Source organism: Maylandia zebra, linkage group LG4, assembly GCF_041146795.1.
Source record: "Maylandia zebra isolate NMK-2024a linkage group LG4, Mzebra_GT3a, whole genome shotgun sequence".
Classification (NCBI taxonomy): Eukaryota; Metazoa; Chordata; class Actinopteri; order Cichliformes; family Cichlidae; genus Maylandia; species Maylandia zebra.
In genome coordinates, this window is record NC_135170.1 from 21,005,709 (window position 1) to 21,032,105 (window position 26,397).

A 26,397-nucleotide genomic window follows, 5' to 3' on the forward strand; every position below is an offset into this window, starting at 1 on the left:
ACTCTGATCCATGCACATAAAACATGCAAATTGACCATTATTCAAATAATAAGAGGGCTAGACCGTAAAAATGATTCTTTTGTGAAATCCCTGCTACTGTGTAGTTATTTTGGTCTGTATGCGATTACAGGGTGAACCGGGTCATCTTCTCAATCAGGCTGGACAGCGTCCTCTCACTCTTTCCTTCCCCCTTCATCTTTATGCTGTCAACGCCTTGGCGTGCGCGCACATTCCCTCTCTTCTCTGACCTTTCAGTTTTATCAAACCGCTCACATGCTCAAGACTGAAACACCATGTTCGCCTCAGTCTAGTCCTGCTGTGACAGACAGAATGATGCACATTTTTTGCAAACTTTTAACGGATCACCTGCCAGAAAGATTGAAACTCTTAATGTGAACATGAAACTTTGCAAGACTGAAGCTGAGCTGAAAATGTAGAAAGCAACAAGCTTCCACGATCTCAAATTCTCACCTCTGGGCTACATTAATTAAGTTGTCACATTGTGACATATGAATGAAGGAGCCAATACTTAACACTCCTATTTCATCACCACTGTATATTAATGCCTAAGGCAGGTGGAAAAAAGGAAGGCTGAGAAACAAGATTCTTCTGAAGTCAGCGAGTTATGATAAAATGTTACAGGTGACTCAGTGGGAAATGGTTATAAACACAGCATAGTTCTCTCATTTTTTCTTTTTGGTGTTTTACATGTTAAAATGACTTAAGTGTAAACCAATATTAAGTTTTTTCAGATATGGTGTTGATAACTTGCAGTACAAACAGGACAAAGATAAGTAGCTTTTTTATAGATAGAATTGAAAAGATGATTCACCTTTTTTAATTTTATTTTATTAAATATGAAGTGATAACATGTATCCATCTCATTTTGCAACAGAAACAGACCACAAACTACAACTTGTCTCTAACAGGTCCCACACATAGGGAGCACTTTGAGAAACTTGACTTAATTACGATGCGCTCAGGTTATACAGATTAGACGTGCACCCGTGACGTGGGTCAACGCGTTTCTGAGGACATAAAAGGGTGCCTGGGGGTGGTTTGATCCCTGCCCTGACTGCGGTGGGGCAGCCTGTGCAGCAGAGGCGTGCCGTGATGTCCATCAGCTATCAATACAGTCCTGACAGGCAGCATCCGCCTGACAGCGGAGGCGAGGATGGACAAGCCTATTTACACGCAGGCCCTTACGAGTTTTTACTGTGGCTCTGTGGCCTGAGCCTCACTCTGTAGCACCTTGAACATAAATATTTTACTTTAGCTCAGCTGAGCCATGGCCGAAATCCGACTGCTTGGCTGGTGTTTTAAAGCCGTCCGCGTTTGCATGCAACTTAAAAGTTGCCGGGAGACAAAAACACTTCGGGCTCGTACCGGAGAAAAGCGTCCTCCTCGGCGCTTTGGCACACACCTGTTCCAGCGGCAGAAATGAATGAATAACAAGCAAATTGTAGAGAAGCGGAGCGAGAGGGGAAGGGGGCTAAAGCAGCTGAGCTCTCACCGTCAGTCCCGCCGCAGGAGTCTACAGCCCACACCGGGCAGGCAGGGGCCGAGCGGGACGTACCGGCGCTGTCTCGCCTCCTTTCTCCCAGATCCGGCTCTGTTGTTATTAACTGTAAGTCCTGTTTGTATCCTTGTTTTCCGACAGGGCACGCTACATGTCTGACTGCTGCGGTTTCTACAGCGGAAAAAATACACTTCCGGTTCGAATTTTCAAAGTAAAAGCTCGCGCTAGACTAACAATGCGTGCGGTTTAATTTGTAGCCCGCACATGTCGCGCTTCCTACAACTACCCGATCGTTTGCGTCCTACTTGACTTCACAGCTCCCAGACCAATCCACAAATTTATTGCTGCTTCCGGAAATTTAAATGGGTTTTTCAATCCAAAAAAGCCTGGGCGTAGATTTCATATTCAAAATAGTGAAAGAAAAGTTGGAGCATGGCTGCATTTGAAAATACAAATGCATTTCACACCATCCGCAGTCGTCATCGGCCCCAGCCTATCATAAAAAAGCAGAGCTTTTTCATCATAAGTGACGTTTTAAAGGTCACTGGCAAAGGCTTGAATACAGTTGGTCAGAGGCTCTTCACACACCAGCACTGCTGCCTTTACCTGCCAGTACAAACCTGATTATTTTTTTAGGTTATTTCCCACTAGAATAATATGCTTAATGTAAATCATACAACCATACATACATACATACCACTCAGAATACAAAGTGTGCAGTAGTTTTGTGTCAAATGCATACACTAGTGGGGCATGCAAGTCCAATTACTCAGAGGGAGCATGATCACCCTCATCCAAGGATTCATCCAGCTATGAGTCAGTTACATCATGGTTGGCTTTTATCAAACTGTTCAGAGGACACAGTAAATGTGACATCTCATCATAGTAAATGCTACACAAGTGCTGCAGACAAACAATTTTGAATTATTTTTTAACTATTTCACAAAAAAATAAATGCAAAAATCATTTTCAAAAATAAAAACAATTAAAATAGTTATAAAAAATAAATACATTTCAAGGCATTAAACCGTTTTGAGTGTAGCAGTTAGGACATGCAAACCAGATATACCACGGTGGCTCCCGTGCTTTGATATTATCATGTCCTGTTTTGTTTTTTTGTTGTTGTTTTTCAACAAACCTGCTGATCCAAATTCCAGGCAATTTTGAAGAAGAGATGCAGCAAGTCTACGGTGCACAAAATGAGTGTTTTTTTCTTTTAAATGAAACTCAGTGTATTAGAGAACCCACTGGACCGTAAACACTTCTGACATGGGTAAGGCCAGACTAGTCACTGCTAAAACCTACGAGAAGAGACAGGGAGGAGAAAGACAAAAGTTTATTTGAGGCAAAGAAATGATGGAAGTAGTGGGGCTCATATGTTGCTGGTTAAAAGCTCACCTTGGTGTCAGTGCGATATGTAAAGTCCCTGACTTTCTCCCCATTTGCTAAAATGTAGCGAGGTGGTGAAGGCACCCCGAAAACCTGCAGCCCTCCCAGCACCAGACTGTCCAGTGCCCCATTCAGCTTTAGAGGGTTACTCACAACCTGAGACTGAAGTAAAGCCAGAGATGTGTGTGAAACACTGTCCCTCATTCACACTTTTTGCATCAAGCAGTCGTGCATCACAATGCATAGCAAAGTCTCTGCTGCTTTCCATATGGAAATATAAATAATCTCTACTTACCGGTTTAGCAGAGAAGATAACGTAGCAATAATTTTGCATTTCAAAAGTGTCGACGCTCTCGCCATCATCCCAAAACAAGTCGCCCCGGGCCCAGCCGCCCGCTGACAGCGCCACAGTCAGGAAGAAAGGGTTGTTGCGTGAGGCTGTGGTTGTCAAAGCAGGCTCCTGCGCAAGAAAAGGGAAGATCAAAGAAAATATGATGTTAAGTTACAAAACATCCTCTTTTCTTCCAAGTGTCTCAGCTAGTTTTGAACTTTAACACCTCATCTAGGAAGTCGTGACAGTAATGGGTCAACATTTGATCATAGAAACTGTGGATGAAAAGAGATTTCTCCCATGTAGCGAAATAATTCCTTCAAAGAGCTGTATTGCTTATAAAGAAAAGCATCACAGGGTGAAGTGATGTACTGATAACGACTACCGTAAACTGCAATGTCTGAATGAATAACTATCCAGTAAACGATGTGCTTTGCTTTGTTCTTTTATACTGAACTCAAGCATAACTTAACAAGCCCTTTTTAAAATCAGTTTTTCCATCAAACCTGTAAATTGTGTCTCCAAACAGAATCAAGATCTTCAAACATTTGCTTTTTTTCCCTAAAACAAACACCCACCTGCTGGGGAATGATGTGTCCTTCCCTCACATGAACATTGATGGTGTCCAGAGGAGCTGGCAGGAGCAGGAACTGCCCTTTACTGTAGAAAGGCTGACCCTTGAGAGGCCAAAACACAACATAAGGTTGTAAATCCAGTAAACACTAATGTCACGTCCCTCCATGGTTCATACATGATTCATACATGATTTATTATTGTGTGGCTCATACATTCTAGTGGTGTTGTCAGAGACGGCTGAATATGACTGAGTGACTCACATTGTGCAGGCTGTACCAAGTGGCGGGGGGCAGGTATGCAGCCAGTTCTACAGCCCCTTGCTCTAAAACTGGACTAATAAGAAGTGAACTCCCCCACAGGAACTGTTTGTCTATGGTCCGACTGTTAGGGTCATTGGGAAACCTAAGAGCGATGGACATACAGGGAAGAGGAAAAGAAAGATGAAAAGTGAAATGAGATGGCCTAAATGGCTTTGTTTATGCATTACAATAGAGTACCAAAAAAGTAAGGGAAGAATAGCTATGAAGAGGACACACACTCCATGAATAGAGGTCTGGCCACAGTTTCAGCAGAGGCGTGTGCATGGTGGAAGAGTGTGTAAAGGAACGGCAGTAGGGAGTAACGGAGATACAGCGCACTCCGCATGGCTGCCTGGGCCCGCTGCCCAAACACATAGGGCTCTTGAGCCTGAGGGACAAGACAAACACACACACAGTGAAGAGATTGAGTTACTCCTTTTCAATAATAGATGAAACAGATGGACGTCTCTACATGACCCGAGAAAAGAAAAACATGCTGGATAAACCTCTTCTTCATCATATAACTCCCCCGACAGTTACTGTCACTAAACAGTTTGCACATGCATCTGAATTAACAGACCATAAACATAACCAGTATCAGCGTCCGTGTCTCACAGCATTGGGCTTGTCATTGTGGTTCCTCATAAATGGGTAGAAGGCCCCAAGCTGCATCCACCGAGCGCACAACTCCTCAGTGGTGTTGCCTCCAAAGCCGCATATGTCCGCTCCCACCAGAGGGACCCCGAACAGGCTGAACTGCAGCACCGCTGGAGGGGACAGGTACAAAAGCTCCATTTAGGTCAATTCACTATTAAGCTGTGGTAACTTCAAAAATACATTCCAATTCTGATGTTTTGGGTCAATATTCTTACGAGATGAGAGGATCTCAAAAAGCCAGTTCATGTGACCTTTCAGAAATGACATTTCCTCACCAGGAATTGAGAATCTGAGCTGCTCCCAGTCACTCCTGACATCTCCTGTCCACACTCCAGAAAAGCGTCCGATGCCGGGGAAAGAGGAGCGTGACAGCACAAAGGGTCTCTTCCTCCGTATCTTCAGCAAAGCACTGAGGATGGGAACAAACCCCAGGATAAAACCCCCCCCACAAAGAACAGCTACATGTACATAATCTGTAACACTGGGCACCATTATTCCAAATTCAAATTCTGAATCCTACAAGACATCACAGGAAGTGAGAAGTTATATGACCAGGTGGTAAAAGCATTCGATTTCTGTCATTTCATCTCAAATTATTGACTTTTTTATGCAACAATAAAATCACTGTTTCATAAAATTATCATGTTTACAAAGTGTTACTATATATTTATTACTCGTTCTTTCATCCACAACAAAACAACTAACTGTGCAACTGTGTCTAATCACATCCTGGCCCAACCTGTGTGTTGCATAAGCTTCTGTGAGTCCGTAAAGATTGTGCAGGTTGTAGTGAAATGACATCTTCTGCTGAGCCGACATACAGAGGGTTCCTGAGTTTAACCGTCCTCCAACGACACCTGTGTGTCGGAGAGTTTTGTAGAATAACATTTTGTCTTAAAAAAACAACATAAAATCTGAATGTTTATGTGCTTTTAAATGTGTTACTTGGTGTGTATGGTGGGTTCTCAAGGTCACTGTCAGGACAGCCCTCCACCGAGCCCTGCACAAAACTGGCTGGTTCGTTCATATCCTGTGTGGAAAGAAAAACATGGAAAGCAATTTTTATTTGATAGTGTATAATAAATGTCCACATTTCAAAAAAGTCATGCACATTATTTGTGAATTACAACCCTGTCCTGTGTACACATACAATCCAGAGACCATCTACAGGAACTTTAGAGTGAAAATCTCTGATGCAGTCTTCCCACCATTGTCTGGTGTCTGGGTTCGTGAAGTCAGGAAAGGCTGTTGGGCCTGGCCAAACCTGCGTATACAGAATATGACAACCCCACATTTTCAGATAAAAAAAAATGCTACATACATATTGCCCCCCACCCACCCCGACCCTATCTCACCTTCCCTATCAGGATTTGCCCTGTAGCGTTTTTGATAAAGACATCTCTTTTAAGTCCATCATCAAAGGGAGGGTACATTCCTGGGGTGCTGCTGCTGCTTATCCCTGGGTCCTGTAACATAAACGAGGAGCCTCAGTCAAAACTTAGGACATTTTTGCTGCCCTCCACTGGAAAACTATGGTTAATACCTGCTTTTAGCTCCAGTGAAAGCAAGAACAAAAATGTTTTGTTTGCATCAAATTCAAATGCAAATGTATATATGTATATAGTAGTTTGTCAGGTCTTTTAAACACAAAGATGTCACACCAGAATAAGGATGTACTTCATGCCTCTCTTGTGAAACTCCTCCACCATTTCTGGCAGATCCCCGAATCTCCAGGGGTCAAAGGTGAATACCCTTCGCTTGTTTGCGTAATCCAGGTCATTCCATTGTACATCCTGTTGGTGAAAACGGTTAAATATTCTCAGGAAAAAGGCAGTTTAATGAAGACTCCAGCTGCCACATAAAATCAGTGAGTGCCTAAGACTTCTAAAGATATTTTCATTTAGTTAGACAGTTTGGCACATCAGCCACCTTATAAACAAATAATTAAAAAAGTAAACATTAAAATCATAAACATGAAAAACTGAGGACAAACTGCCTTCAATTCATTTTTTAACTATCATTAGAGTTACTGTTGTTACACATGGATCGTTAATGTTATCAATCTAAAATGAAAATTTAGAATGAAAAATAAAATTTTGAATACTTTCTTAAACAAATGTATAAAGCAAATGCACAGATGGAGAATCTTCTATGAATTTCATACCATCGGAAAGTTTTCATCATGCATGCTTTGTGCAACCTTTCGGGTCGTATTAGTGGTCGTGTAACCCCAGCGGCACAGATGAAAGCCCAGCGACCAATAAGAAGGCATCATAGGATAGCCTGGGGACAGATACATGATAACTCTGAAACACATAAATGCATTCCTTCTTTTTCTGATGCCCCAGGACTCGTTCAAATGCACAAACGCTCACATGCTTTTACAAATTACTATTTTCAAACTTCACATCTCTTGTAGTAAGTATACATGCTTATTACTGCATGGACATGTGTTAGTGAATGTCAGCCAGACAACTCATGCTGCATACCAATGATCTGAAGGTACTGTCGTATAACACTTTGAGGGTCAGGACCCAAGAAAATGTAGAGATCCAGGATTCCACCGGTGGACACCCAGGTGAGAGCAGGGGTCGGCTGTAGAATCACCTCTACAGAAACATTTGGGAAGTCAGTGAAATGGCATCAGATGCTAGAATCTGTTCTATGGAAAGTGAATTCAAAAAGTGTGGGATGTTGGATCAGAGAGCTCAGTACCAATTGCATTGCTATTTAGAAGGAAAACTCCATGTGCTAAGCCATCCTCTTCCTGTACTATGTAAAATGGGTGGGAGCCATAGAGGTTGGCATCAGCCTGTGGGGAAAGACAGTGTCAACATCATAAAGAAAGCTTACAAAAGACTGTTTAATATGAATGTCTGCTGCCAGACATATAGTCTAAATCGTTTGAGTATCTGTCCAGAAGGGGGCGCTCCTAACCATGAGTTTGACGACTGTTATTGAACCACTGCAATAGACTCACATGAGGTGCCATGTCTCTATTCCAGAGAGTCAGGGAAGTCCAGTTTAGATCCAAGAGGAGAGAGGTGTAATGTTCCCCAAGGCCAGACACAAAAGAAGAGGCCAGTGTGGTAGACAGCTGCAGGTACTGGTCAGCAAACAGCAGAGGAGCAACTGTGGTGTTCATACTAAACAGGCAGAGGATGTGTACAAACAAAAAATAAAGTGATTTAAACATATAAGTGAAATGAAAAAACTACCAGCACAAAATGATAAATATGAACAGAGATAACAGAGCAAATATGAACAAGCTGACTACATCAGAGTAAGTTATTGACAGACACTATGATTAAACTCACTATATAGTCCATCCTCAAATACATTAAAAATGAAGTGAACTACTCACATCACCCTTCCATTGGATTTCCGTCGCACCATAAAGCCAAATGGGTCAGACTGGTATTCAGTGGTATAGAGGACACTCTGTGTATTGGCTTTGCTCTGAGGAACACCGCCTGGCAGATGAACTTCATACCGCTGAGATGATGGGTCCTTTAACTTCATAGAAAAAAAAGGTTGATAACTATTTTTCTTTGAAATGACAAAGTATGTAAAATAATAGAGGGTCCAATACTCAGTTTTTTTTCAAACTGTGGTGCCTGTCCTACTGGTGGGACTCTTTATTTGTGTATTTCATTTGAAAATTACTGGAAAAGTCAGCATAAATATTCATTCCTGGGTTAATTCAAGGACATTCAAGACAAACGTGCTTTTATAAAATAGATTTGTTGGACTATTTCAAACATAAAAATAAAGCAAAATAAAATTAAAATATTATCCTTGACTGTGTTGTCTTGATCACATGTTTGGGGATGAATGCTTACTGTTAGGTGGAAACAGTCTGCTGTCTCTTGAATGTCATCTAGTCTTAGAGTGGAGATATCTTTGGGGAGGTAGGAGGGGCTGGCACGAGTCAGTGTGGCACCCTGACCCCGAGGAGTAGGTATGAGGGGTCCCATTTTATAGCCAGGATACACACGGGGGTAAAAGCACCAGGGTGGTCCTGCGGAGTCAAGCAGAGGGGCGTAGCAGCATCCTCTGTCCTCACACTCGCTCTGGCTGAGCAGTTTGTCCCTGCCACAGTCAAACCGACTCTCTGGGGCCATGGCGCATTCACTTCCTCTGGAAATATTACATTTCTGGGATCTTTCAGGGTGTATACCCCGACTTGAATTGTTCTGTGGCTTTGCGGGATTATAAACAAGCCGTCCATGTGCCGTGATGTCATGTTGCTCATCCCGAACTGACCCAATCTGTAGTCGGGCTTCACTGGTGAAAAAGCGGTTCATGAACAAACAAGCTAATAAAGAAAATGCGAAGAGGAGCACGGCTACAGTGAAGTGAGACAACAGACCCATCGTGCAAAGGATCCTTAAATGAACTTTGCGCTGTCTTCATGAAAATATTCAGTGGTAGTAGGGTATGTAGTAGGTCATGTAGCTACATGTAGCAGTCCCAGTCCGGTGTCCAGCGGTTATCTGTTCCCTCTAATCAAATTATCCGCAGTGTCGGAAAATAGACATTGTTGTGAAGTTGCGACACATTAAATCAAGACGTCTACAGTGAATTAGGTTAACCATTAATAGCAAAAACAGCAACATGAAGGCTAACGCAAAACTAGGGCAAGCATACTGGGATAGTGATGGGTCGGTCGCGAACGAAATTGCTCTTAGAGCCAGTTCTTTGACGTGAACGACGCGAGCCGGCTCCTTGTCCCGAGCTGTGGATTTTTTTTTGTTTTGTTTTTTTCTTTCTCTCACCCTCTCTCTCGCACTTTTTTTCCGCTTCACTCAGCATGCGAGCCTTGTGCTTTACCCTGGGAAGAGGGGGGAGGGGCGGTAGCTACACTCAGTAGCACAGGAACAGAGCAGGAGGGAGAGAGAGAGAAAGAGAGCCAGGGACAACAACGTCACATTAGAAAGGTATAATAATCATCCACAACTATTTTCAGTTGCGGATGATAAAGGATTCAGAAAGTTTATTCATGCAGGTCCATATGACAGAGGATGTGCATGTTCTTTTTGTTTTCATATTATAATTTATATTTAATTGTGTTGTGGTTTGCAGTGTTTTGTGTTGTTTCACTTTAAATTTGTAAAAGGAAAAAGCTGAAAATTTAAATAGTTAAAAGTTGAAATGTGAATAGTTGATTTTTGTATTATATGATTTATTTATTATATTTTATGTGGAGTGAATAAATAAAAGTATATTTACGGTGGCCCCTACAGACAAAGCACATACAAACTTCAAATCACGTACGAACAGTGTTGGGGAGTAACGGAATACATGTACCGCCGTTACGTATTTAAAATACAAAATATGAGTAACTGTATTCCGTTACAGTTACCGTTTAAAAAGGTGGTATTCAGAATACAGTTACTTTGTTGAAATAAATGGATTACACTGCGGTACTTTCCTGTTTCATTTTGTCGCGGGTCAGGACTGTTTGGGTTTTGTTTGACAGCTACGTTCTGTTGTTCCAGGCGGCAGCGTTACGGTTGCCATGGTTACAGGGCGACGCTCTCTCTCTCTCTCTGCGACTGTGTGTTTCCTGGGTGAGAGAGCGCCTTTTCGTTGTTGTTGTGCTAAGCTAACAGGCAGAATGCTACAAGCATAGCTCTAAAGAATGTAGCATCATGGGCAGTGTAGTCCGTGCTGCAGGGAGAATGGACTGCCATACATGTTATGGGTCTGTGAGCGCGAGGAGGAAGAAAAAGGGGAGTGGAAAGGTACGAGTTGTCATCGAGGAAAAACGGGAGCTGGAAGCATGTAAATATAATAATAACCACTGCAGCCAAGAAGAGTGCCTGAGGAGCCCAGTTGTAAGTAAGCTATTAAGACTCGACTGTACACCGTGTTCGTGTTTTCCTCCGAAAACAATAAGTTCTGTTGGAGCAGCCTTTCAACGCCTCTCTCTGTCTCTCTGTCAAGAAAAGTTGACCCACACAACAAAGTAAAACTATTTTTCGGCTACGAGCCGACAGGGACCCCGCCGTATTAGTCAGAGGTCCCTTTACTACAGTTCGGAGTCGCGGACCTTCAGTAACAGTAATAAATCACACAGCAATAGTACATTCACGTTGTTTTAAAAAAAAGCATGATAATATATTAAGTAATCCAAAGTATTCAGAATACGTTACTGTCATTGAGTAACGTAACGGAATACGTTACAGAATACATTTTGGGGCATGTATTCTGTATTCTGTAATGGAATACATTTTAAAAGTAACCTTCCCAACACTGCGTACGAACCCTGAAGCACGTACAAACTCCAAAACACGTACAAACTCAAAAACACGTACAAACCCCAAAACACGTAAAAACTCCAAAACACATAAAAACACGTACAAACTCCAAAACATGTAAAAACTCCAAAACATGTAAAAACACGTACAAACTCCAAAACACGTACAAAAGACAACAGAAGTGCTCCAGGATGATAGGCGCAGTGTTGAGCTTTTGTTACCTAGTGGCTATACAAGCCAGCAAGTACCAACGACTGGATTTGGTATGTGGCAATAACAGGTAAATGAACTTTTTTTATTTTTATTATTTGACTATATATGAATGCTTGTGTATAAATACACAAACAATACACATATGCTTTCATGCTTTCAATTGTGTAATTTCAGTAATCTAGGTAGCTCTGTTTTGGAAGTTCAGTTCATGCTAGAAATGTGTTTTGGAGTTTGTACGTGCTTTTTGGAGTTTGTACGTGTTTTGTCTAGGGGCCACCGCATATATTTATATATAAACATATATAAATAAAACCACTTTTTTTTACATTAGTAATTCCTTTTGTGCGTAATATTATTGTTAATAATAAATTAATTAAAGCAACAAAACAACCTGAAGAGCTGGTTCGGAGCCGAAAGAGCCGGCTCTTTTTAGTGAGCCGAACCGAAAGAGCCGGTTCTCTAAAAAGAGCCGGAAATCCCATCACTATACTGGGACAAAAGTGATCAAAATAGCAATAGTTTAGATGAAAAACAGAAACCAGATGGTTATCTTTTATCATTAAAAACATTAATTATATTTCATAAAATAATTATAACTTACCTCCAAATCTGTTTTCTGTATTGTACAAATGAGCAGTGGCAGTTACAACCCAAGTTCCAGAAAACATTGGGACATTATTAAAAAGGTGTATAAAAACAAAGTTTAATGATTTGCAAATCTCATAAACTCATATTTTATTCACAATAAAACATAGAAAACAAACAAAATATTTAAATTAGAATAACATAATGGGCACGACACAAGTCTTGAAAAGTAAGTGGCACTGAAAAGAGAAAGCTGGAGAAACATTTTGCAGCTAACTAGGTTCACTGGCAGCAGTAACATGACAAATATAAAAAGAGCATCTCAGAGTTTCTCAGAAGTATAGAAACCAGAGATTTACCAGTCTTAAAAACATATAAAAAAATTACAGAATAATGTTCCTCAATGCAGAAAATTTTAATTTGAGTATCTCCTCAAGCCCGTGATGTAATGGCATTGTCCCATTAAGTCTGCGTTATTAGGTGATATTTGTTCCACTGTGAAATAATTCTTTTAGTTTGAGCAGAACTGTAGAAGCTGAAACTGAAAAAAGAAGTTTAATGTATTTAGTTCATTATTATTATTTTTATATATTATAAGGACATAAAAATGCAGAACTGGTGTTTGATGTTTTCTTTTTTCTCACTGATGAAGTCTTTGCTTGTTTCATCACAATGATTGACCGTCAGAATCTCCAGCGAGTACATCTGTTCCTCTACATGTGTTTCGAGAAGACACGTCCCTTCCACAAAGACCGGCAAGTGTTTGGTGAAACACACTTTCATAGGTTGTATATGTTGCAGAGTTGCATTAATGTGACTCATTTTCATTCCAACAACACTGGAATTGTCTACAGCTTCTTTCCCACATGAACCCTCTGCAAAGCTTTGCCATTTCTGGAAGTTTTTCTCTGATTCACAGATGCAGGTGATGTATTCATGACCTTCCATGTCTGTCAAAAACTCATAGAAGGTGTGCAAGAGTGGTTTCTCAACTGGTGATTATAATAGAAATATGACGTGGAATGTACCTTTTGGCAAAATCTGTTTACAGATCAAAGACACAGACTCTCGGAGTAAAGTCATTTTTGTTTTGATCCAAGTCAAAACAAAACAAAAAAAGCAAGAATGATAAGGCTTTGATAGAGATTATGAAAAAAATGCAATACATTTTGTTTTTTGGTACATTAACAGCTTCTAACTTCCATTTTTCCCATTCTGATTTCCTTCAGGACCCACATTTTTTCTAAGATAGTTAACTCAAAGGTGCACAGTTCTTCATGTTACTTTTGCATTTATGCATCATGCAATAGACAAAACTTCTCACATACTTCATGAATTATCAGTCCCACACCCTCTGATGTAATGGAAGTTCATCTTCCAGTTAAGTCTGCATTAAAAGCTGACAGTTGTTCCAATGTTAAATCATAATTTTATTTTAAGCTGGAGTGGAGATATCAAATTGAGAAGAAATGTCAAAGAATCAACAACAGAAAATCATAAATGGAAAAAGAGTTTAATGTATTAATTTTTTCTCTTTTTCTTTACATGTTTTAAGAACACTTATAATGTAAAATGGAACACAATTTGACAACCATTGATATTGCTATGCATTCTGAATGGTTGCACGTTAGGTTTGCTTACATAAACATGTATAAGACACCTTGTAAAATCAGTGTACAAATGGTCAGCCAAGTATGAACTTCAGTCCTTCTAAACTATAAGTACAAACAGGAAAACAGAGGAATTCAAAAACAACCAGAACCCTAAAAAATTACATTTAACAAGCTAAGGAATACATTTGTATTAATTTGTAAATTCAGAGTAAATATATAATTTTTTTTCCTTTATATAGTACACTTAAAAAGAACAATTTTAAGCTGAAATGACCCCAAAGTGCTTTCTAGGTGAGGCCAATATTATAACAAAGCAAGTTCAGTTGTATTTTTAAGAACCTTAAATACCTTCACGAATATAATCATGTTTTAAGTTTTGTTTTTTGACCAACTGACTAACAGTCTAAAGCTTGTGGGTTTTTCAGTCATCATCCACAATCTTTTCTTTCCCTTTGGAGTAAGCTGGATTCTAGGCCCACGCTTCAGCAAGTTGACAACCAACTACTTTTTCACAAGGATGTTGCAGGCAACAGGGCCTCTAAAGGTGAACCCCAGGTAGAAGGTGATGTTTTCATTACTATGAGGCACTGAAGGTACATAGAGAGGCAGGATATTGAACTTCTTTTTCTTAGGACCTTCAAGATAAACCACACGATCTTCAGTCCACCCAGAAACCCGCTTCAGCATTGTGGCAATCTGTGGCATCTTCCATGCCTCACCACTAACCCACTTCATGCGTTTCTCAGTGACTGAGAACCACTTGGTGATTCTTTCAAACTTTTTCTTGTGAACAAACTTGTCCAATCCATTCCCATTGCCCAGAAAAAAATGGCTATAAATCCTTCTCTTCCGCTGAGGAATGTCTTTCATCTTGCTCCAGTAACCCTTTTCAAGGTGTTCAACTGCTGATTGTACAATTTCATATTTGGTTTCTTTCTCATGCTCTGTGTCGTCATCCTCTGGCCAGAATAGCAATGTAAGCAAGAACAGGGCATTTGGCAAACATTTCCTTTTATCAGATGGAAACTGACAACAAAGTGCTTGTAGATCTTTCAAATGAGCTACCTTGTGAGTTTGCGGTGACAGGCAGTTCAGAGAAATATGGGCCACAATGTAATTGACAATGTCCCTTTGACCGAATTTGGCTTTTAATGGATTACTGGGGTAGAGAGAAATTATATGCTCTAGAAGTTTTACTGCATCCCTCTGATCAGTTAGCTTGGAAAGGATGGATGTTATATTGCCGCCACCAAGATGATAGATGATCATGCGTTTTTGGAAAGGAGTGAGGTTGGCTGGGATTGCTTTACCATGCTGTAGGACTGCAGTGGAATACGCTTCACTGAAGTACTTTCCATACTCAGAGGATTTTTTTGCCAGCCATGTCAGTGGATGGCTTATTTTCTCCTCGGGACTTTCAGGTGTTTCTTCTTCATCTGCACCAATATCTGTCTGGAAGTAACTCAGGTCCTCTGAAATCCACTCCAATGCATCCTGCATTGTCTTGTGAAGTTTTTTCAAACGGTTATGGAATGGTTCCCAAACATCTTCAACTTCCTCTGGGATGTAATCAGTTAACAGGTACTTCATACATTCTGCATGGCCATTGGATCTGTTTGCAAACACTTGTAATGAAGAAATCAGTTTGAGCAGGCTGCACCCAACCTCAACTTCGTGAAAAAATCCTGAAGTGTTGACATTTTCCATATCAGCATCAGCTGCTCTCTCACATTCTTGAAAACACTCAAGTGCTTTCAGTGCAGTTTCCACAGCATCTGCTGTGTTTTGCACCGTCTTTGGTACATTTTCAATTGCTTTACATTTTGCTTGGAACCATTTCTTATATACCTGTCCCTTTGTGTCAAGTATATAAGAGTTGTTGGGCAGCTGTTTAGCTGCTGTCTCTGCCCAGTGTTTAGCCTCTTCAAACTTTTCATAAGTATAATGAAGACGAGCAAGTTGTTGTGCAAAGAATGGATCATTATGGAAACGCTCGAATGCTTCCTTGAGCAACTCAATTGCTTTGTCCGGGCTTTTCTCATTTTCACACACATGCTCAATGAAAGGAGAGAAAAAGCTATCATATTTATCTCCTTTGCTTATCCTGGATCTCCGAATGAAAAGTTGTCTCAAAAATGTGAGATACTCATCCCTTCCAAATCTGTGCTCAAAGAGCACATCCTCGTGGAGCAAATCCATCGCCAAACTGCTTTGAGTTTGTTGGGGTCCCAGAAGTTGTTGAAGAATTTCTTTTGCAACAAGTGGGTGGATGATTCTGATTGATTCAATGTGCGTCTTGTCATCTCGAAGGTGCAAGAAGACTAGCTTAGCCTGATCACTTAGAGAGCTCTCAAACTCGTAGTGGCGAAACCTCTCCAAGTGGATCGTTAAGGCAAGCAAAGCTTCACAGTGCGATTGAGAGATGAAAGAGTTTTGAACATTTGTGTTCAGCAATGCTACATAGTGAATGAGTCGAGTGACAACAGAGTGACGGTCAATGTCTTGGAGCAGATGTTTCACAAACTGATGAACGTAAACCTCACTGAATCCTTCACTCATCAAAACAAATGTCAGAATGAATTGAGGTTCATATCTTTCCTCGAGTGCCTGCCGTTTTCCAGAAAACTTTCTCTTCTCTTGATCAGACAGTTTATGAGTGACAGACACATTCTGTAAAGGAGACTCCTTGCATCTTCTCTCTGGATCATGGGAGCGTCTGCAGCTCAACAAAATGAAACACAGGGTGCCATACTGGATTTGTTTAACATTAACTGCAACTTCTAATTCATTCCTGAGATCATCTAGATATTCTTTGTCTGAGTCTTCAGTGAGGAGCAGCACAGGAAGACATCTCTGTGGATCCTTTTCTTCATATTCTCTTAGTTCAACTGCATGTTGTGCAACAACAGAAACTGGATATGAGGGCTTCACAACCGCACACCTTAGACTTTTTCTGTTGTTCCACAGCACTTGTCTTGCCACAGTGCTTCCACCACTTCCTGGGTGATGGTAGATGTTTATGATATTCACTGGAGTCTGGTCTGCATTATATTTCAAGGCATCGTTGAGAAGTTTGGAAGTATCGTGATAAGCATCTCTTTCAATGACCTCTCCAGCATATTTGTTCTCAGCAAGCCAGAAATTCAACCAGGTCACTCTCCCACCATGGTAGAACTGGCGCTCAATGTTTTCTTTTTTCTCATTGATGAATTCTTTGCATGTTTCATTGCAATGATTGACCGTTAGAATCTCCAGTGAGTACATCTGTTCCTCTACTTGTGTTTCAAGACGACATGTTCCTTTCACAAAGACCGGCAAGTGTTTGGTGAAACACACTTTCATAGGTTGTATATGTTGCAGAGTTGCATTAATGTGGCTCATTTTCATTCCAACAACACTGGAATTGTTTAGAGCTTCTTTCCCACATGAACCCTCTGCAAAGCTTTGCCACTTATGGAAGTTTTCCTCTGATTCACAGATGCAGATGATGTCTTCATGGCCTTCCATGTCTGTGAAAAACTCATAGAAGGTGTGCAATTGTGGTTTCTCAACTGGTGATGTTAATAGGAATATGACCTGGAATGTACCTTTTGGCAAAATCTGTTTACAGATCAAAGACACAGACTCTCGGAGTAAAGTCATTTTTGTCTTGATCCAAGTCATTTCGTCACATGAAGTTTCATTTCCTTTGAAGTCAGTATGGCCATTGCAAAAGATCCAACTAGTTTGATCAAATAAATGCAGATGGTTTGTGAATTCTTTGATGCTTGTGCCAGTGGATATTCTGTAGCTTTGCAAAAAATGCATGTTTGCAGCACGGTACTCAAGGTATCTACTGCAAAGACCTGATATCTTTGAGTCTGGGTCAAAGTCGAACACGCAGAAAATATTCATGTTAATCAGCCAGTCAATGTTACAAAGGTCATCAGGTTTGAATTTGTTTGTTACGAGTATGAACCATTTTTCCTTTTCAATGAATTTCTTACCACTGGTCATCAGCATGGTGAGTTTCCTTCCAAGGTCTTGACACATTTCTGGAGCAATAAGGAAATGATTTTTTTCTGCTTCTTCTCTTTGAGCATCGCGATCTTTGACTCTTTGGTAAAAGTCACTTAGGTCCTTGTCACTCACTGGCTCCGTTTTTGAACCCACTCTTCGCAAAATCATCTCTTTCTCATACTCTACTTTGTTTGCCGATTCTTTGAAATTTGGCAGACGGACTGCATACACTTTGTTCTTGACAATACTTATTAATGGCACAATGTCAACCTCTACCACATATCGCTTTTCTGTACTTTGTCGATCTATAACCTCAATGAACCTTGGCGGTCGCACACACTGGCGTATGTGCTCTTTGTCAGAGGAGAAACTCCTTTCAATGTAGTCCAAAGCATCGACATAAATATCCTTGTCTGTTACAGGGATACCAGTTATCTCACCGTGCACATATTCTCCATCCTCCTTGCTGTCCATCACACCAAAGTGTATTGTGCCATTTGATCTGATATTCATACAACCAGCTGCAAATTTAAGAACCTCTTTGGCAAACTTAGCTTGGAGTCTTGTGCGATCCAATGTAGCAGCTACAGCAAAAGACTTAAATTCGTGGCATGGCGATATCAGATTAAAAGCACCTGATTCAGGCTGCAGGATTCTGTGTTTCACATATAAAAAATCAATCCCTTCTTGATCAAATGGCCTTGGTTTACAGTCTTCCTTTGAGATTAACACACATTGTTCCTGAGAAGCATGGTTCTCCTCAAAGACATCTTGTTCTGTCTCTGTAGTTTGTGCTGGAGGACCATCACTTACTGTTGAAAGAGACTGAACCAATTTCTGACTCCTCTTTTCCTCAAACTCAGTTCTTTTGGAACCAGTAGTTTTTTTCTTTTCTTGACATTTTTGCTGAGAGTTGATAAGCTCATCTCTTCTCTGAATAATCAAATGAGCAGGCCCTGACTTCATGTAGATTTTTGTTTTTAGAAAGTCCTCATTTAGTGCAAGTAGGATTTGTCCATTTACTTCTTCTTCATGGAGCTTTTCTATGTACTGTTCCTTCACTCCAATTGATCTTAGCCAGGTGCTTACTTCAGATTCAGTCCAATTCTTGGGTGACTGCTGAGGTGTGTCAGCTGCGAAAGGACAAAAAAGCAGAACAAAACATGAATTACCCTATGCATAAAAACATCAGTTAAATAATATGTGTGACAATAACTTTTTTTATTTATGACAAAAACTGACAATATATTATACTGCTTCTTTATTTTGAAATTCCTTGTATATTAAAACATTTTTTCGCCGTTCCGCCTAATCGCATTATGTATGTGGCGAGAGGCAAGCTGCATACACAGACATCCTTTTATAATAGCCCCTGTGCCATAGATGTGACATAGGCTTCATTCTATGAGAGGTAGCCCAGGACACAAAGAATTGGTTGCTTTTCCTAAACCCCTGAGTCCTGTTTAGCTAAATGCATAATGCGCAGACAGGACAAAGTGAATTAAGCCGCCTCTGGCTCTAATCAGCAAATGGCCGGTGGATGAAAAGCTGATAGCTCCAATGGTAGACTCCCTAACCTTAGACACAAAGGTAGGCTTAGGGCACAGAGCCACCTTTCTATAATTTGGGAAAAACTGCAGACAGGAACTGTGCATAGAGGTTCGCCTGGCCAAACCTCTATGCACAACTGGTGCACTATTTCTGTATTGAGTGCCCATTCTCCATAAAGAAGATCTGGAGAGCAGATCTGCAGCAGTTTTCAGTGCCTACCAGCCCAGTTAAATACAAGTTCTTAATGAGACCAGCTTTCTGTTGCGAAACAGAGCAACCATTTGACCTGCTTCAACACACCAAGTGTGTTGAAGCAGGTCAAATGGTTGCTCTGAACTGCTTCAACACACCTGGTGAAAACCCTTGGGGCAAGGGCCGATCCCAAATGGAGGGTTTGATATTTGTAGGCTATGCCCTGGAAGACAAACCTTAGGAATTTCCTGTGTGCTGGACTAAAGCTTATGTGGAAATCATTCTGTAGATGTGAACCAGTCACTCCATCAAATAGATCAAAACAGCACATTTTGTGTTAACATTCTAAATTTGTAGTTTCTGAGATGAGAATTGAGGGAGCGTAAATCCAGAATGGGACAGAATGAGGAAATATCTGGAATAAAAGTCTAGATTAATTTCCTCTTATTGCCCCTCGGCTAAAGAGAGAGGAGATTTTGCTCTCTAAAGCCTTTGTGGCTTCCCCTGTAGCAACTGAACCCACGCCACTGAAAGTGGGTAGTTTTGTTGCAAACTGTAGTCTGTAATCCCTGGCAACAGTTGTTAACACCCATGGATTGACTGCACATGCATCTCTGGCAGCTAATGGACCTGGGGGATGTCTCAGGTGACAGACTGACCTCCACTTTCAGATTTTTTTTGTAAACATCCTTGACTCTATGCCTGGCTGTGGCTGTGGTAGTGGCGTTTTTATTTATTTTTTTATCGCCCATAGAGGTCCAGAGAATAAGATCAGTGACGATAAATATCTCCACCCAAACTGTAGGAGTACCTTTATCCAGCAGGTGGCCCAAGTCCCGAAACAGCTCAGCCTGGTAGGCTGAGAGCAGGGGGACGCAGTTTGAAGATGACTTTGAAGATGATGGAGAGGGGACAGCAGCACTAATACAGAACTGTCAGATTAGCATCTATAGGAATGTCTGAATTTAGCAGATTTAATGAGCTCTTTTGCCAACACTATATCTTCATTGTGCATTGATATTCTGCTTGTAAATAATGATATCTAACTATGTCACACATGGCTCAAGCCTTTTTAGATGTTTTTTTTGTTACTAATATTTGAATACACTTTGTGGGGAAAAAAAAGATGTAAGCCTGTGATTCTGAGCTTACAAACAACTGATCTTTTTTTCTCACAGGACAGCCACTGCAAATATATGCTTTACAGAAGATTATGAATATTATGTATATATATTATTTTTACTTTTGAAACTTTATGTACAATTTTCTAATAATACCTTTATGTGTATTGAGGTGTTTTCATAGTATTTTATTGCCTTTTCCTAAAAGAATGGTTTGAAAATTCCCCCACAACTTGTCATTTTCAGCTAATAATAAATCCTACTATATTAACAATACTTTATTAATAATAATAATAATAATGAATACCTACTATATTTTTGGTAATATAGTAGGTATTTATTCAACTAAAGAAGCTGTAACATTTAAAAGTTCTTAAGCCAGGAAGAAGGACAATATGGTGAAGATGTCCATGTAAAGTGCATACATCTAAATATGTTTTAATCTGACTTAATTTTGTCATGTTAAGTTGGTGTAGTAGAGCAGTGGTACCGGTCGTTTGGTACCGGGCCCCGAGAGTTGAGGCTCAGGTGTGAAATTTATGGTTTTCAGGGTTTTTCAGAGTTTTTATTGTTAACTTGGTTTCCCTGGGTCTTTTCCCGTGTTTATGCGAAATGCTTACGCATTTTACTATAGCAACCAGAGAGCATGTTGTATTTATCCGTGACACCTTAAAGGCCGGTCGGTGAAAATATTGTCTGACATTAAACCGGTCCGTGGCGCAAAAAGGGTTGGGGACCGCTGTAGTAGAGGATGATGTTTGTACTAAAGCAGTTACCATAGCCCAGATTTAGCAAATAGTTAGTCATTTTCAGCTGTCTGGTTATTATACACTGATGATAAAGCCAGTTAAACATGGAATGTTTAAAACAACAAAATACAATTAGTCTACAGAAACCTAAAAGTATCATGTATGTAAAAAAAAAGAAAAAAGAAAAAAAAGGGATCTCATAAAAACAAACTTCACTCACCCATGATTTCCTTTCTTGTTTTGTCACACATCAGTATTGGTTTTTACTTATCATCACATTCCATCTGTCAAAAAGAAAAACCGTCACATTAAGTCCTGTATTATTTTTGCTGGGTCATTTATGTTGTCAAATTTTATCATTAACTTTTGAAACTGGAACTGACTATAACTTTAGTAAATTTTATCTTTCCTGATAGAGTTATTGTACCAAATGTCTCCTGAATCCAATGCGAAATACTGTCAGATTTTACATTAGAATTTACACATTACAAATATTCAAGAATAGAGCTTACTGATATAGGATCTTTAAGGCAGAATACTAGAGAAAAAAAACTCACGCAGTGTTGTGTAATTTATTATTAGACACTAATGTATAGTATAAGGTGCATGTTAACCTTCATCTGATGAACATATTTTGCATTCATGGACTACCAAAGGTAATTAATGTCGTCTAAGAAAACATAGATTATTATTATTTTTGCTACTTTTTGTTTCTTTACATATTTTGTCAACCAAAAATCTGTACTAGTTTTCATTTGCATTTTAATGATGAACTAATCTGGGTCATTTAGACTCCAATATAAAATAACTGAAATAAAAACACAACCAGGCAGCCCAGAGTCAAAATCTATCCAGTGTGCTGGGTCTACCCCGAGGCCTTCTCACAGTGGAACATTCCTGACAGACGGAAGGGGTTCGGACGTCTGATCGGACGTCCGAACCCCTTCAACTGGCTCTTTCCAATAAAGAGGAGCAGCAGCTATACTCTGAGCCTTTCCCGAATGACCAAGCTCCTCGTCCTATCTCTAAGCTAACTGCTGTCGCTTTTGTCTGCAGTCTCATTCTTTCAATCACTATCCACAACTCATGATCATTGGTAAGGGTAGGAATGTAGATGGACTGTAAATCGACTGTTTCCCGCTCGCACTTCACCACCGCAAACCAGTACAGTGTTGCTACTGATGCTGCACTAGTCTGTCTGCCAGTTACCCAGCTCTCCCCTCAGCCTCCCCTCACTGGTAAACAAGACCTTAAGAAACTCTGCTTGGGGCAGCAACTCATTCGCAACGCACACTTCGCCCTTTTCCCAACTAAGAGCAATGGCTGCAGATTTGGGGCTGTCGATTCTGTTCACAAACACTTCACACTCAGGTGACACTGTGACCACTAATCTCTCCAACCTCTACTTCCTGTCTGCGCCTAGAAATTTTCAGTTCATTTTAATTCTATTCTATTGAAATAGCATCAAAATCACACCAACAATGGTTAACTAAGAGGCACAGAGAGTGGAGTGTTGAAGGTAAATTGCTACGCACCATCTGATATCCTCTGATATCCTCGTGTCGGTGTTGTTCCCACATCATCATAATAAATGTTGTGTCAAGTTTCAACATTGCAAGTGACCAATCACATTGTTGTGACGTCATACTTTTGCGACTTTGGAAAAAAACGCCTTAAAAAAAAACAAAAAAAAAAGAATCTACTTAACGTGCGTAGTGATGGGATTTCCGGCTCTTTTTAGAGAACCGGCTCTTTCGGCTCGACTCACTAAAAAGAGCCGGCTCTTTTGGCTCCCAACGGGCTCTTCAAGTTGTTTTGTTGCTTTAATTAATTTATTATTAACAACAATATAAAATTGTGCACAAAATGAATTCCTAATGTAAAAAACAACTCTGTTTTTATTTATATGTGTTTATATATAAATATATATTGGAGTTTGTAAGTGTTTTGGAGTTTGTATGTGCTTTGTCTGTAGGGGCCACCGTAAATATACTTTTATTTATTCACTCCACATAAAATGTAATAAATAAATCATATGATACAAAACCCAACTATTTACATTTTAAACTTTTAACTATTTAAATTTTCAGCTTTTTCCTTTTAAACAAATTTAAAGTGAAACAACACAAAACACTGCAAACCACAACACAATTAAATATAAATTAATATATGAAGACAAAAGGAAGATGCACATTCTCTGTCATATGGGCCTGCAGGAATAAACTTTCTGAATCCTTTATCATCCGCAACTGAAAATAGTTGTGGATGATTATTATACCTTTCTAATGTGACGTTGTTGTCCCTGGCTCTCTTTCTCTCTCTTTCCCTCCTGCTCTGTTCCTGTGCTACTGCGAGTGCAACTACCGCCCCTCCCTCCTCTTCCCAGCGCAAAACACAAGGCTCGCGTGCGGAGTGAAGCGGAAAAAAGGGCGAGAGAGAGGGTGAGAGAAAGAAAAAAAAAAAAACAAGGCTCCCAATAAGGAGCCGGCTCTTGTCGTTCACTTCAAAGAGGCGGCTCTAAGAGCCGTTTCGTTCGCGACCGACACATCACTAAACGTGCAAGAAACCGCCTCTGTCCGCCAATCCAGCAATTCGTTGCATTTCCGGATACTGTTCTTTAATAAACGGTAAGCACTATACATAATGTCCTTGCAACATTGGAATTTCATAAATGAATGAATCACTTGGCTTGCAAAAGTATGATGTCACAACAATGTGATTGGTCCCTTGCAATGTTGAACCTGGAACAACATTTATTATGATGATGTGGGAACAATACCAACACGAGGATATCAGATCATCTATCAATTGCTACAGGCTTACACACCAGTTTCAGATAGGAGAGACTGCCTTGGCCTTGTGTGTGGGGGGATATAACCGGGTGTTCTAGTCAACAAGAAATGGAGACTTTATTGTGTGGGTTAAAGCTGACATCAGCATGGAAATAAAACATCCCTGGTAACAACTGTAAAGTAGGGAGGAATGTTCTCACGCAGGACAAGATCCCTGACTGGAGGTCAAAGACCATTGCCATGTGGAAGGACCACGAGAGGAACAAATCAGGGAGCAGTGAATCTGAACCATGGCATTTCCCCATCAGTAGCCAATCACAAATATTTCGTGTTTTCATATGTCTAATATATGTTTTGAATTGTGAATTGTACTTCACTTCTCCGTGTGCAGACTGCCTGACATAGAAAAGTCCACAGCTGTGCGGCCTGAATCTTTAACTGCCCGGTAATAAATGATAATGCAATTTCATGAATACAATATTTCATATCATTTCACTTTTTATCTTTTAAAAATGTTACAGCCTTTGAAATTAACATGTTCTAGTACACCTCACACTCCCCTTTCGACTTACCATTGTTTGCTGCAGGTATCGCTTCCATGTTAAATAGGATGGCCGCCGTCAGCCTTCAGCAATCTGTATAATTAAACCAGTCAGGTGTTAGACTAAGTAAACAGTTAATCTGCAGATTTTAATACAATTTAGTGCAGGGGAATAGTGCAGTTTGTTTTTGCTGTGTAAAACAAACGGCGGTCGATGGAGCAGTTAAAAAGTTCCCTTTTCTTCATTATGGAGTTTGTTGATCAGGTGCTTTGATGAAGGATATCCTCAGAGCAAATTCCTGCTACCTTTTCCCCAGTAAAGGTGTTAACGGTGATTACAGGAACGGCACTGCTGTTTTGGACGCTAGAAGCACATTTTCTTTCACTCTGAGCTCACTGCTTCGGTAACGGCTCCGTCTCTTTGCTCCTTGTGTTGTGTAAACAGACTCTGCCTCCACGTTAGTGTGCTAGCGTCATCATCACTGCTGCTGTTGTGGCATCTTTTTTTTTTTTCTGTTTAAAAACTGGGCTGTGTGGGCTTAACGTGATCACACGTTTTTATTCATAACCTGCTCCCAAATAATGCATTTGTATTGCAGGTCTGTTTTTAGTCGTAAACAGTGGCGGTCCTAGCCTGTTTGGCGCCCCGGGCGAACACTCCCTCTGGCCCTCCTCCCCCGCCCACACACACACATAAAACATATTAAGGATTGTAAATTAACATAAAACTGTTGTCGGAACCATACTGAATTTCACCAGAGAAACACACACACGAAGAGAGAGAGAGTATGCATTACATGCAAACGGCTACTAAACCGCCATCATAATTCGTCATACAATGAGAACAGGACAAATCAACAATTGACAATGACTAATTAATATTAAAATCTGTAACCTAATATATTTTTTGGAGTTTAGTCTGTTACTGTTACTATTTTTACCATTTCTTCTTGGAGCAACTGTAACCCACATAATTTTCTTTAGGGATTAATAAAGTATTCTGATTCTGATTGTTTCAGGATACATGCCCTGCCATTATCCAATGACACACCTGCTTACCTGTATCTTTTGCTCGTTTCTCCTCTTCTTTTCTATTTTTTCTAAACTGAGCACCTGATGGCTTTGAACTTTTCTTGTCCATCTTCCACTGGTTTTAATTTTGCACTCCAGTATGACCACAAATCCACCAACTCGAGGATCACCACAACATAACCTAATAGACCTACACCTTAGTTCACAGATTCACTTTGTCTAAGGTGTATTTCTGGGATTTCACACAACCCAGGATTCAAATCATGAATACATAATGGGCTTGGATTTACATCATTATGAATGAAATGTGCTCTATTTGGAAGCAGCCAGCCCCCCTCCCCTTTCGGCAGGTTGTGTGTGAGACTTTAAATCATCAAACTGTAAATTATAAATTGTTATTGATCCCTTTACCCCTGGTCCTAAAGTGTATATTTATTTTCTTACTCTTTTTATATTTATTGTTTGTTTACTTGCACTGCTGTAACTGGAGCCTCGTCTCTCTATATACTGGACTGTATGTAGCGGAGATGACAATAAAGTTTACTTTGACTTCAGCAGCGAGCAGGCGCACCGAGGGCTGTCGCGCTCACTTTTCACGTTTCGAAAAAACATCGGTGCAAATTATAAATCTGTGTCATAATCTCTGGTGTTTTCGTGTTTGTTGTTTGCTTTTATTTTGTTTTATTCTGCGAGCTGGTTATTAGATGCTGCTCCAGCCAGAGAATCCTCCGCCGCCCTCTCCTCCCTGTGCCGCAAGCAGCAGGCGCACCTCGCTAACGGAGGGCGCCCTTACTCCCAGCAAATGGGCGATAGAAAACCGATCGGTGCCTAGGCCATTCCCAGTACGCGCTGGCTGATGTCGGGGCAGCATAAGTACGAGCAATTTTTTTATCCGCCCCCCACCACGATGCCGCCCCGGGCAACCACCATGAGCCTACAAGACATTTCAATATTCCACATTTTCATGCCCATTGC

General features: G+C 40.4%; 2 protein-coding genes and 1 non-coding gene across 4 annotated transcripts in view; all 3 read right to left on the bottom strand.

Moving 5' to 3' along the window:
• tbc1d16 (TBC1 domain family, member 16) overlaps positions 1–1,598 on the bottom strand; it is a 26,455-nt gene extending 24,857 nt beyond the window's left edge. The window contains exon 1 of the mRNA XM_004558334.4: positions 1,514–1,598. The gene's annotated coding sequence lies outside the window, so the exon portion shown is untranslated. The remainder of the gene's footprint in view (positions 1–1,513) is intronic.
• Positions 828–10,240, bottom strand: gaa (alpha glucosidase). 2 transcript variants are annotated; one of them, XR_013098341.1, is made up of 20 exons: positions 8,614–10,240; positions 8,136–8,287; positions 7,752–7,917; positions 7,487–7,583; positions 7,261–7,380; positions 6,936–7,054; positions 6,433–6,564; positions 6,127–6,237; positions 5,922–6,035; positions 5,717–5,801; positions 5,511–5,628; positions 5,047–5,180; positions 4,730–4,881; positions 4,354–4,502; positions 4,076–4,217; positions 3,818–3,916; positions 3,204–3,368; positions 2,918–3,070; positions 1,514–2,820; positions 828–1,423 (listed from the first exon to the last, which is right to left on the bottom strand). XR_013098341.1 is itself a non-coding variant. In XM_004558335.6 (19 exons), exons 1-19 carry the CDS (start codon positions 9,145–9,147, stop codon positions 2,755–2,757), a joined length of 2,808 nt encoding a protein of 935 aa, XP_004558392.3. In that variant the 5' UTR covers positions 9,148–10,240; the 3' UTR covers positions 828–2,754. The 2 variants fall into 2 exon arrangements, 1 of the variants encoding a protein (XP_004558392.3); XM_004558335.6 differs by having other exon boundaries at positions 828–2,820.
• A 3,089-nt stretch (positions 10,241–13,329) lies between these two features.
• LOC112429978 (uncharacterized) overlaps positions 13,330–26,397 on the bottom strand; it is a 37,452-nt gene continuing 24,384 nt past the window's right edge. Inside the window, exons 4-5 of the transcript XR_013098342.1 lie at positions 21,278–21,341; positions 13,330–18,577 (exon numbers count right to left, since the gene is read on the bottom strand). This is a non-coding gene — a transcript (uncharacterized LOC112429978). The remainder of the gene's footprint in view (positions 18,578–21,277; positions 21,342–26,397) is intronic.

Coding starts and splice junctions, on each gene's coding strand:
- gaa (XM_004558335.6), bottom strand. CDS start 9,147: ATGGGTCTGTTGTCTCACTTCACTGTAGCCGTGCTCCTCTTCGCATTT. Junction 7,584..7,751: donor ATAGAGACATGGCACCTCAT/GTGAGTCTATTG, acceptor CTTTCCCCACAG/GCTGATGCCAACCTCTATGG. Junction 5,802..5,921: donor CTGTAGATGGTCTCTGGATT/GTATGTGTACAC, acceptor CTTTCCACACAG/GATATGAACGAACCAGCCAG.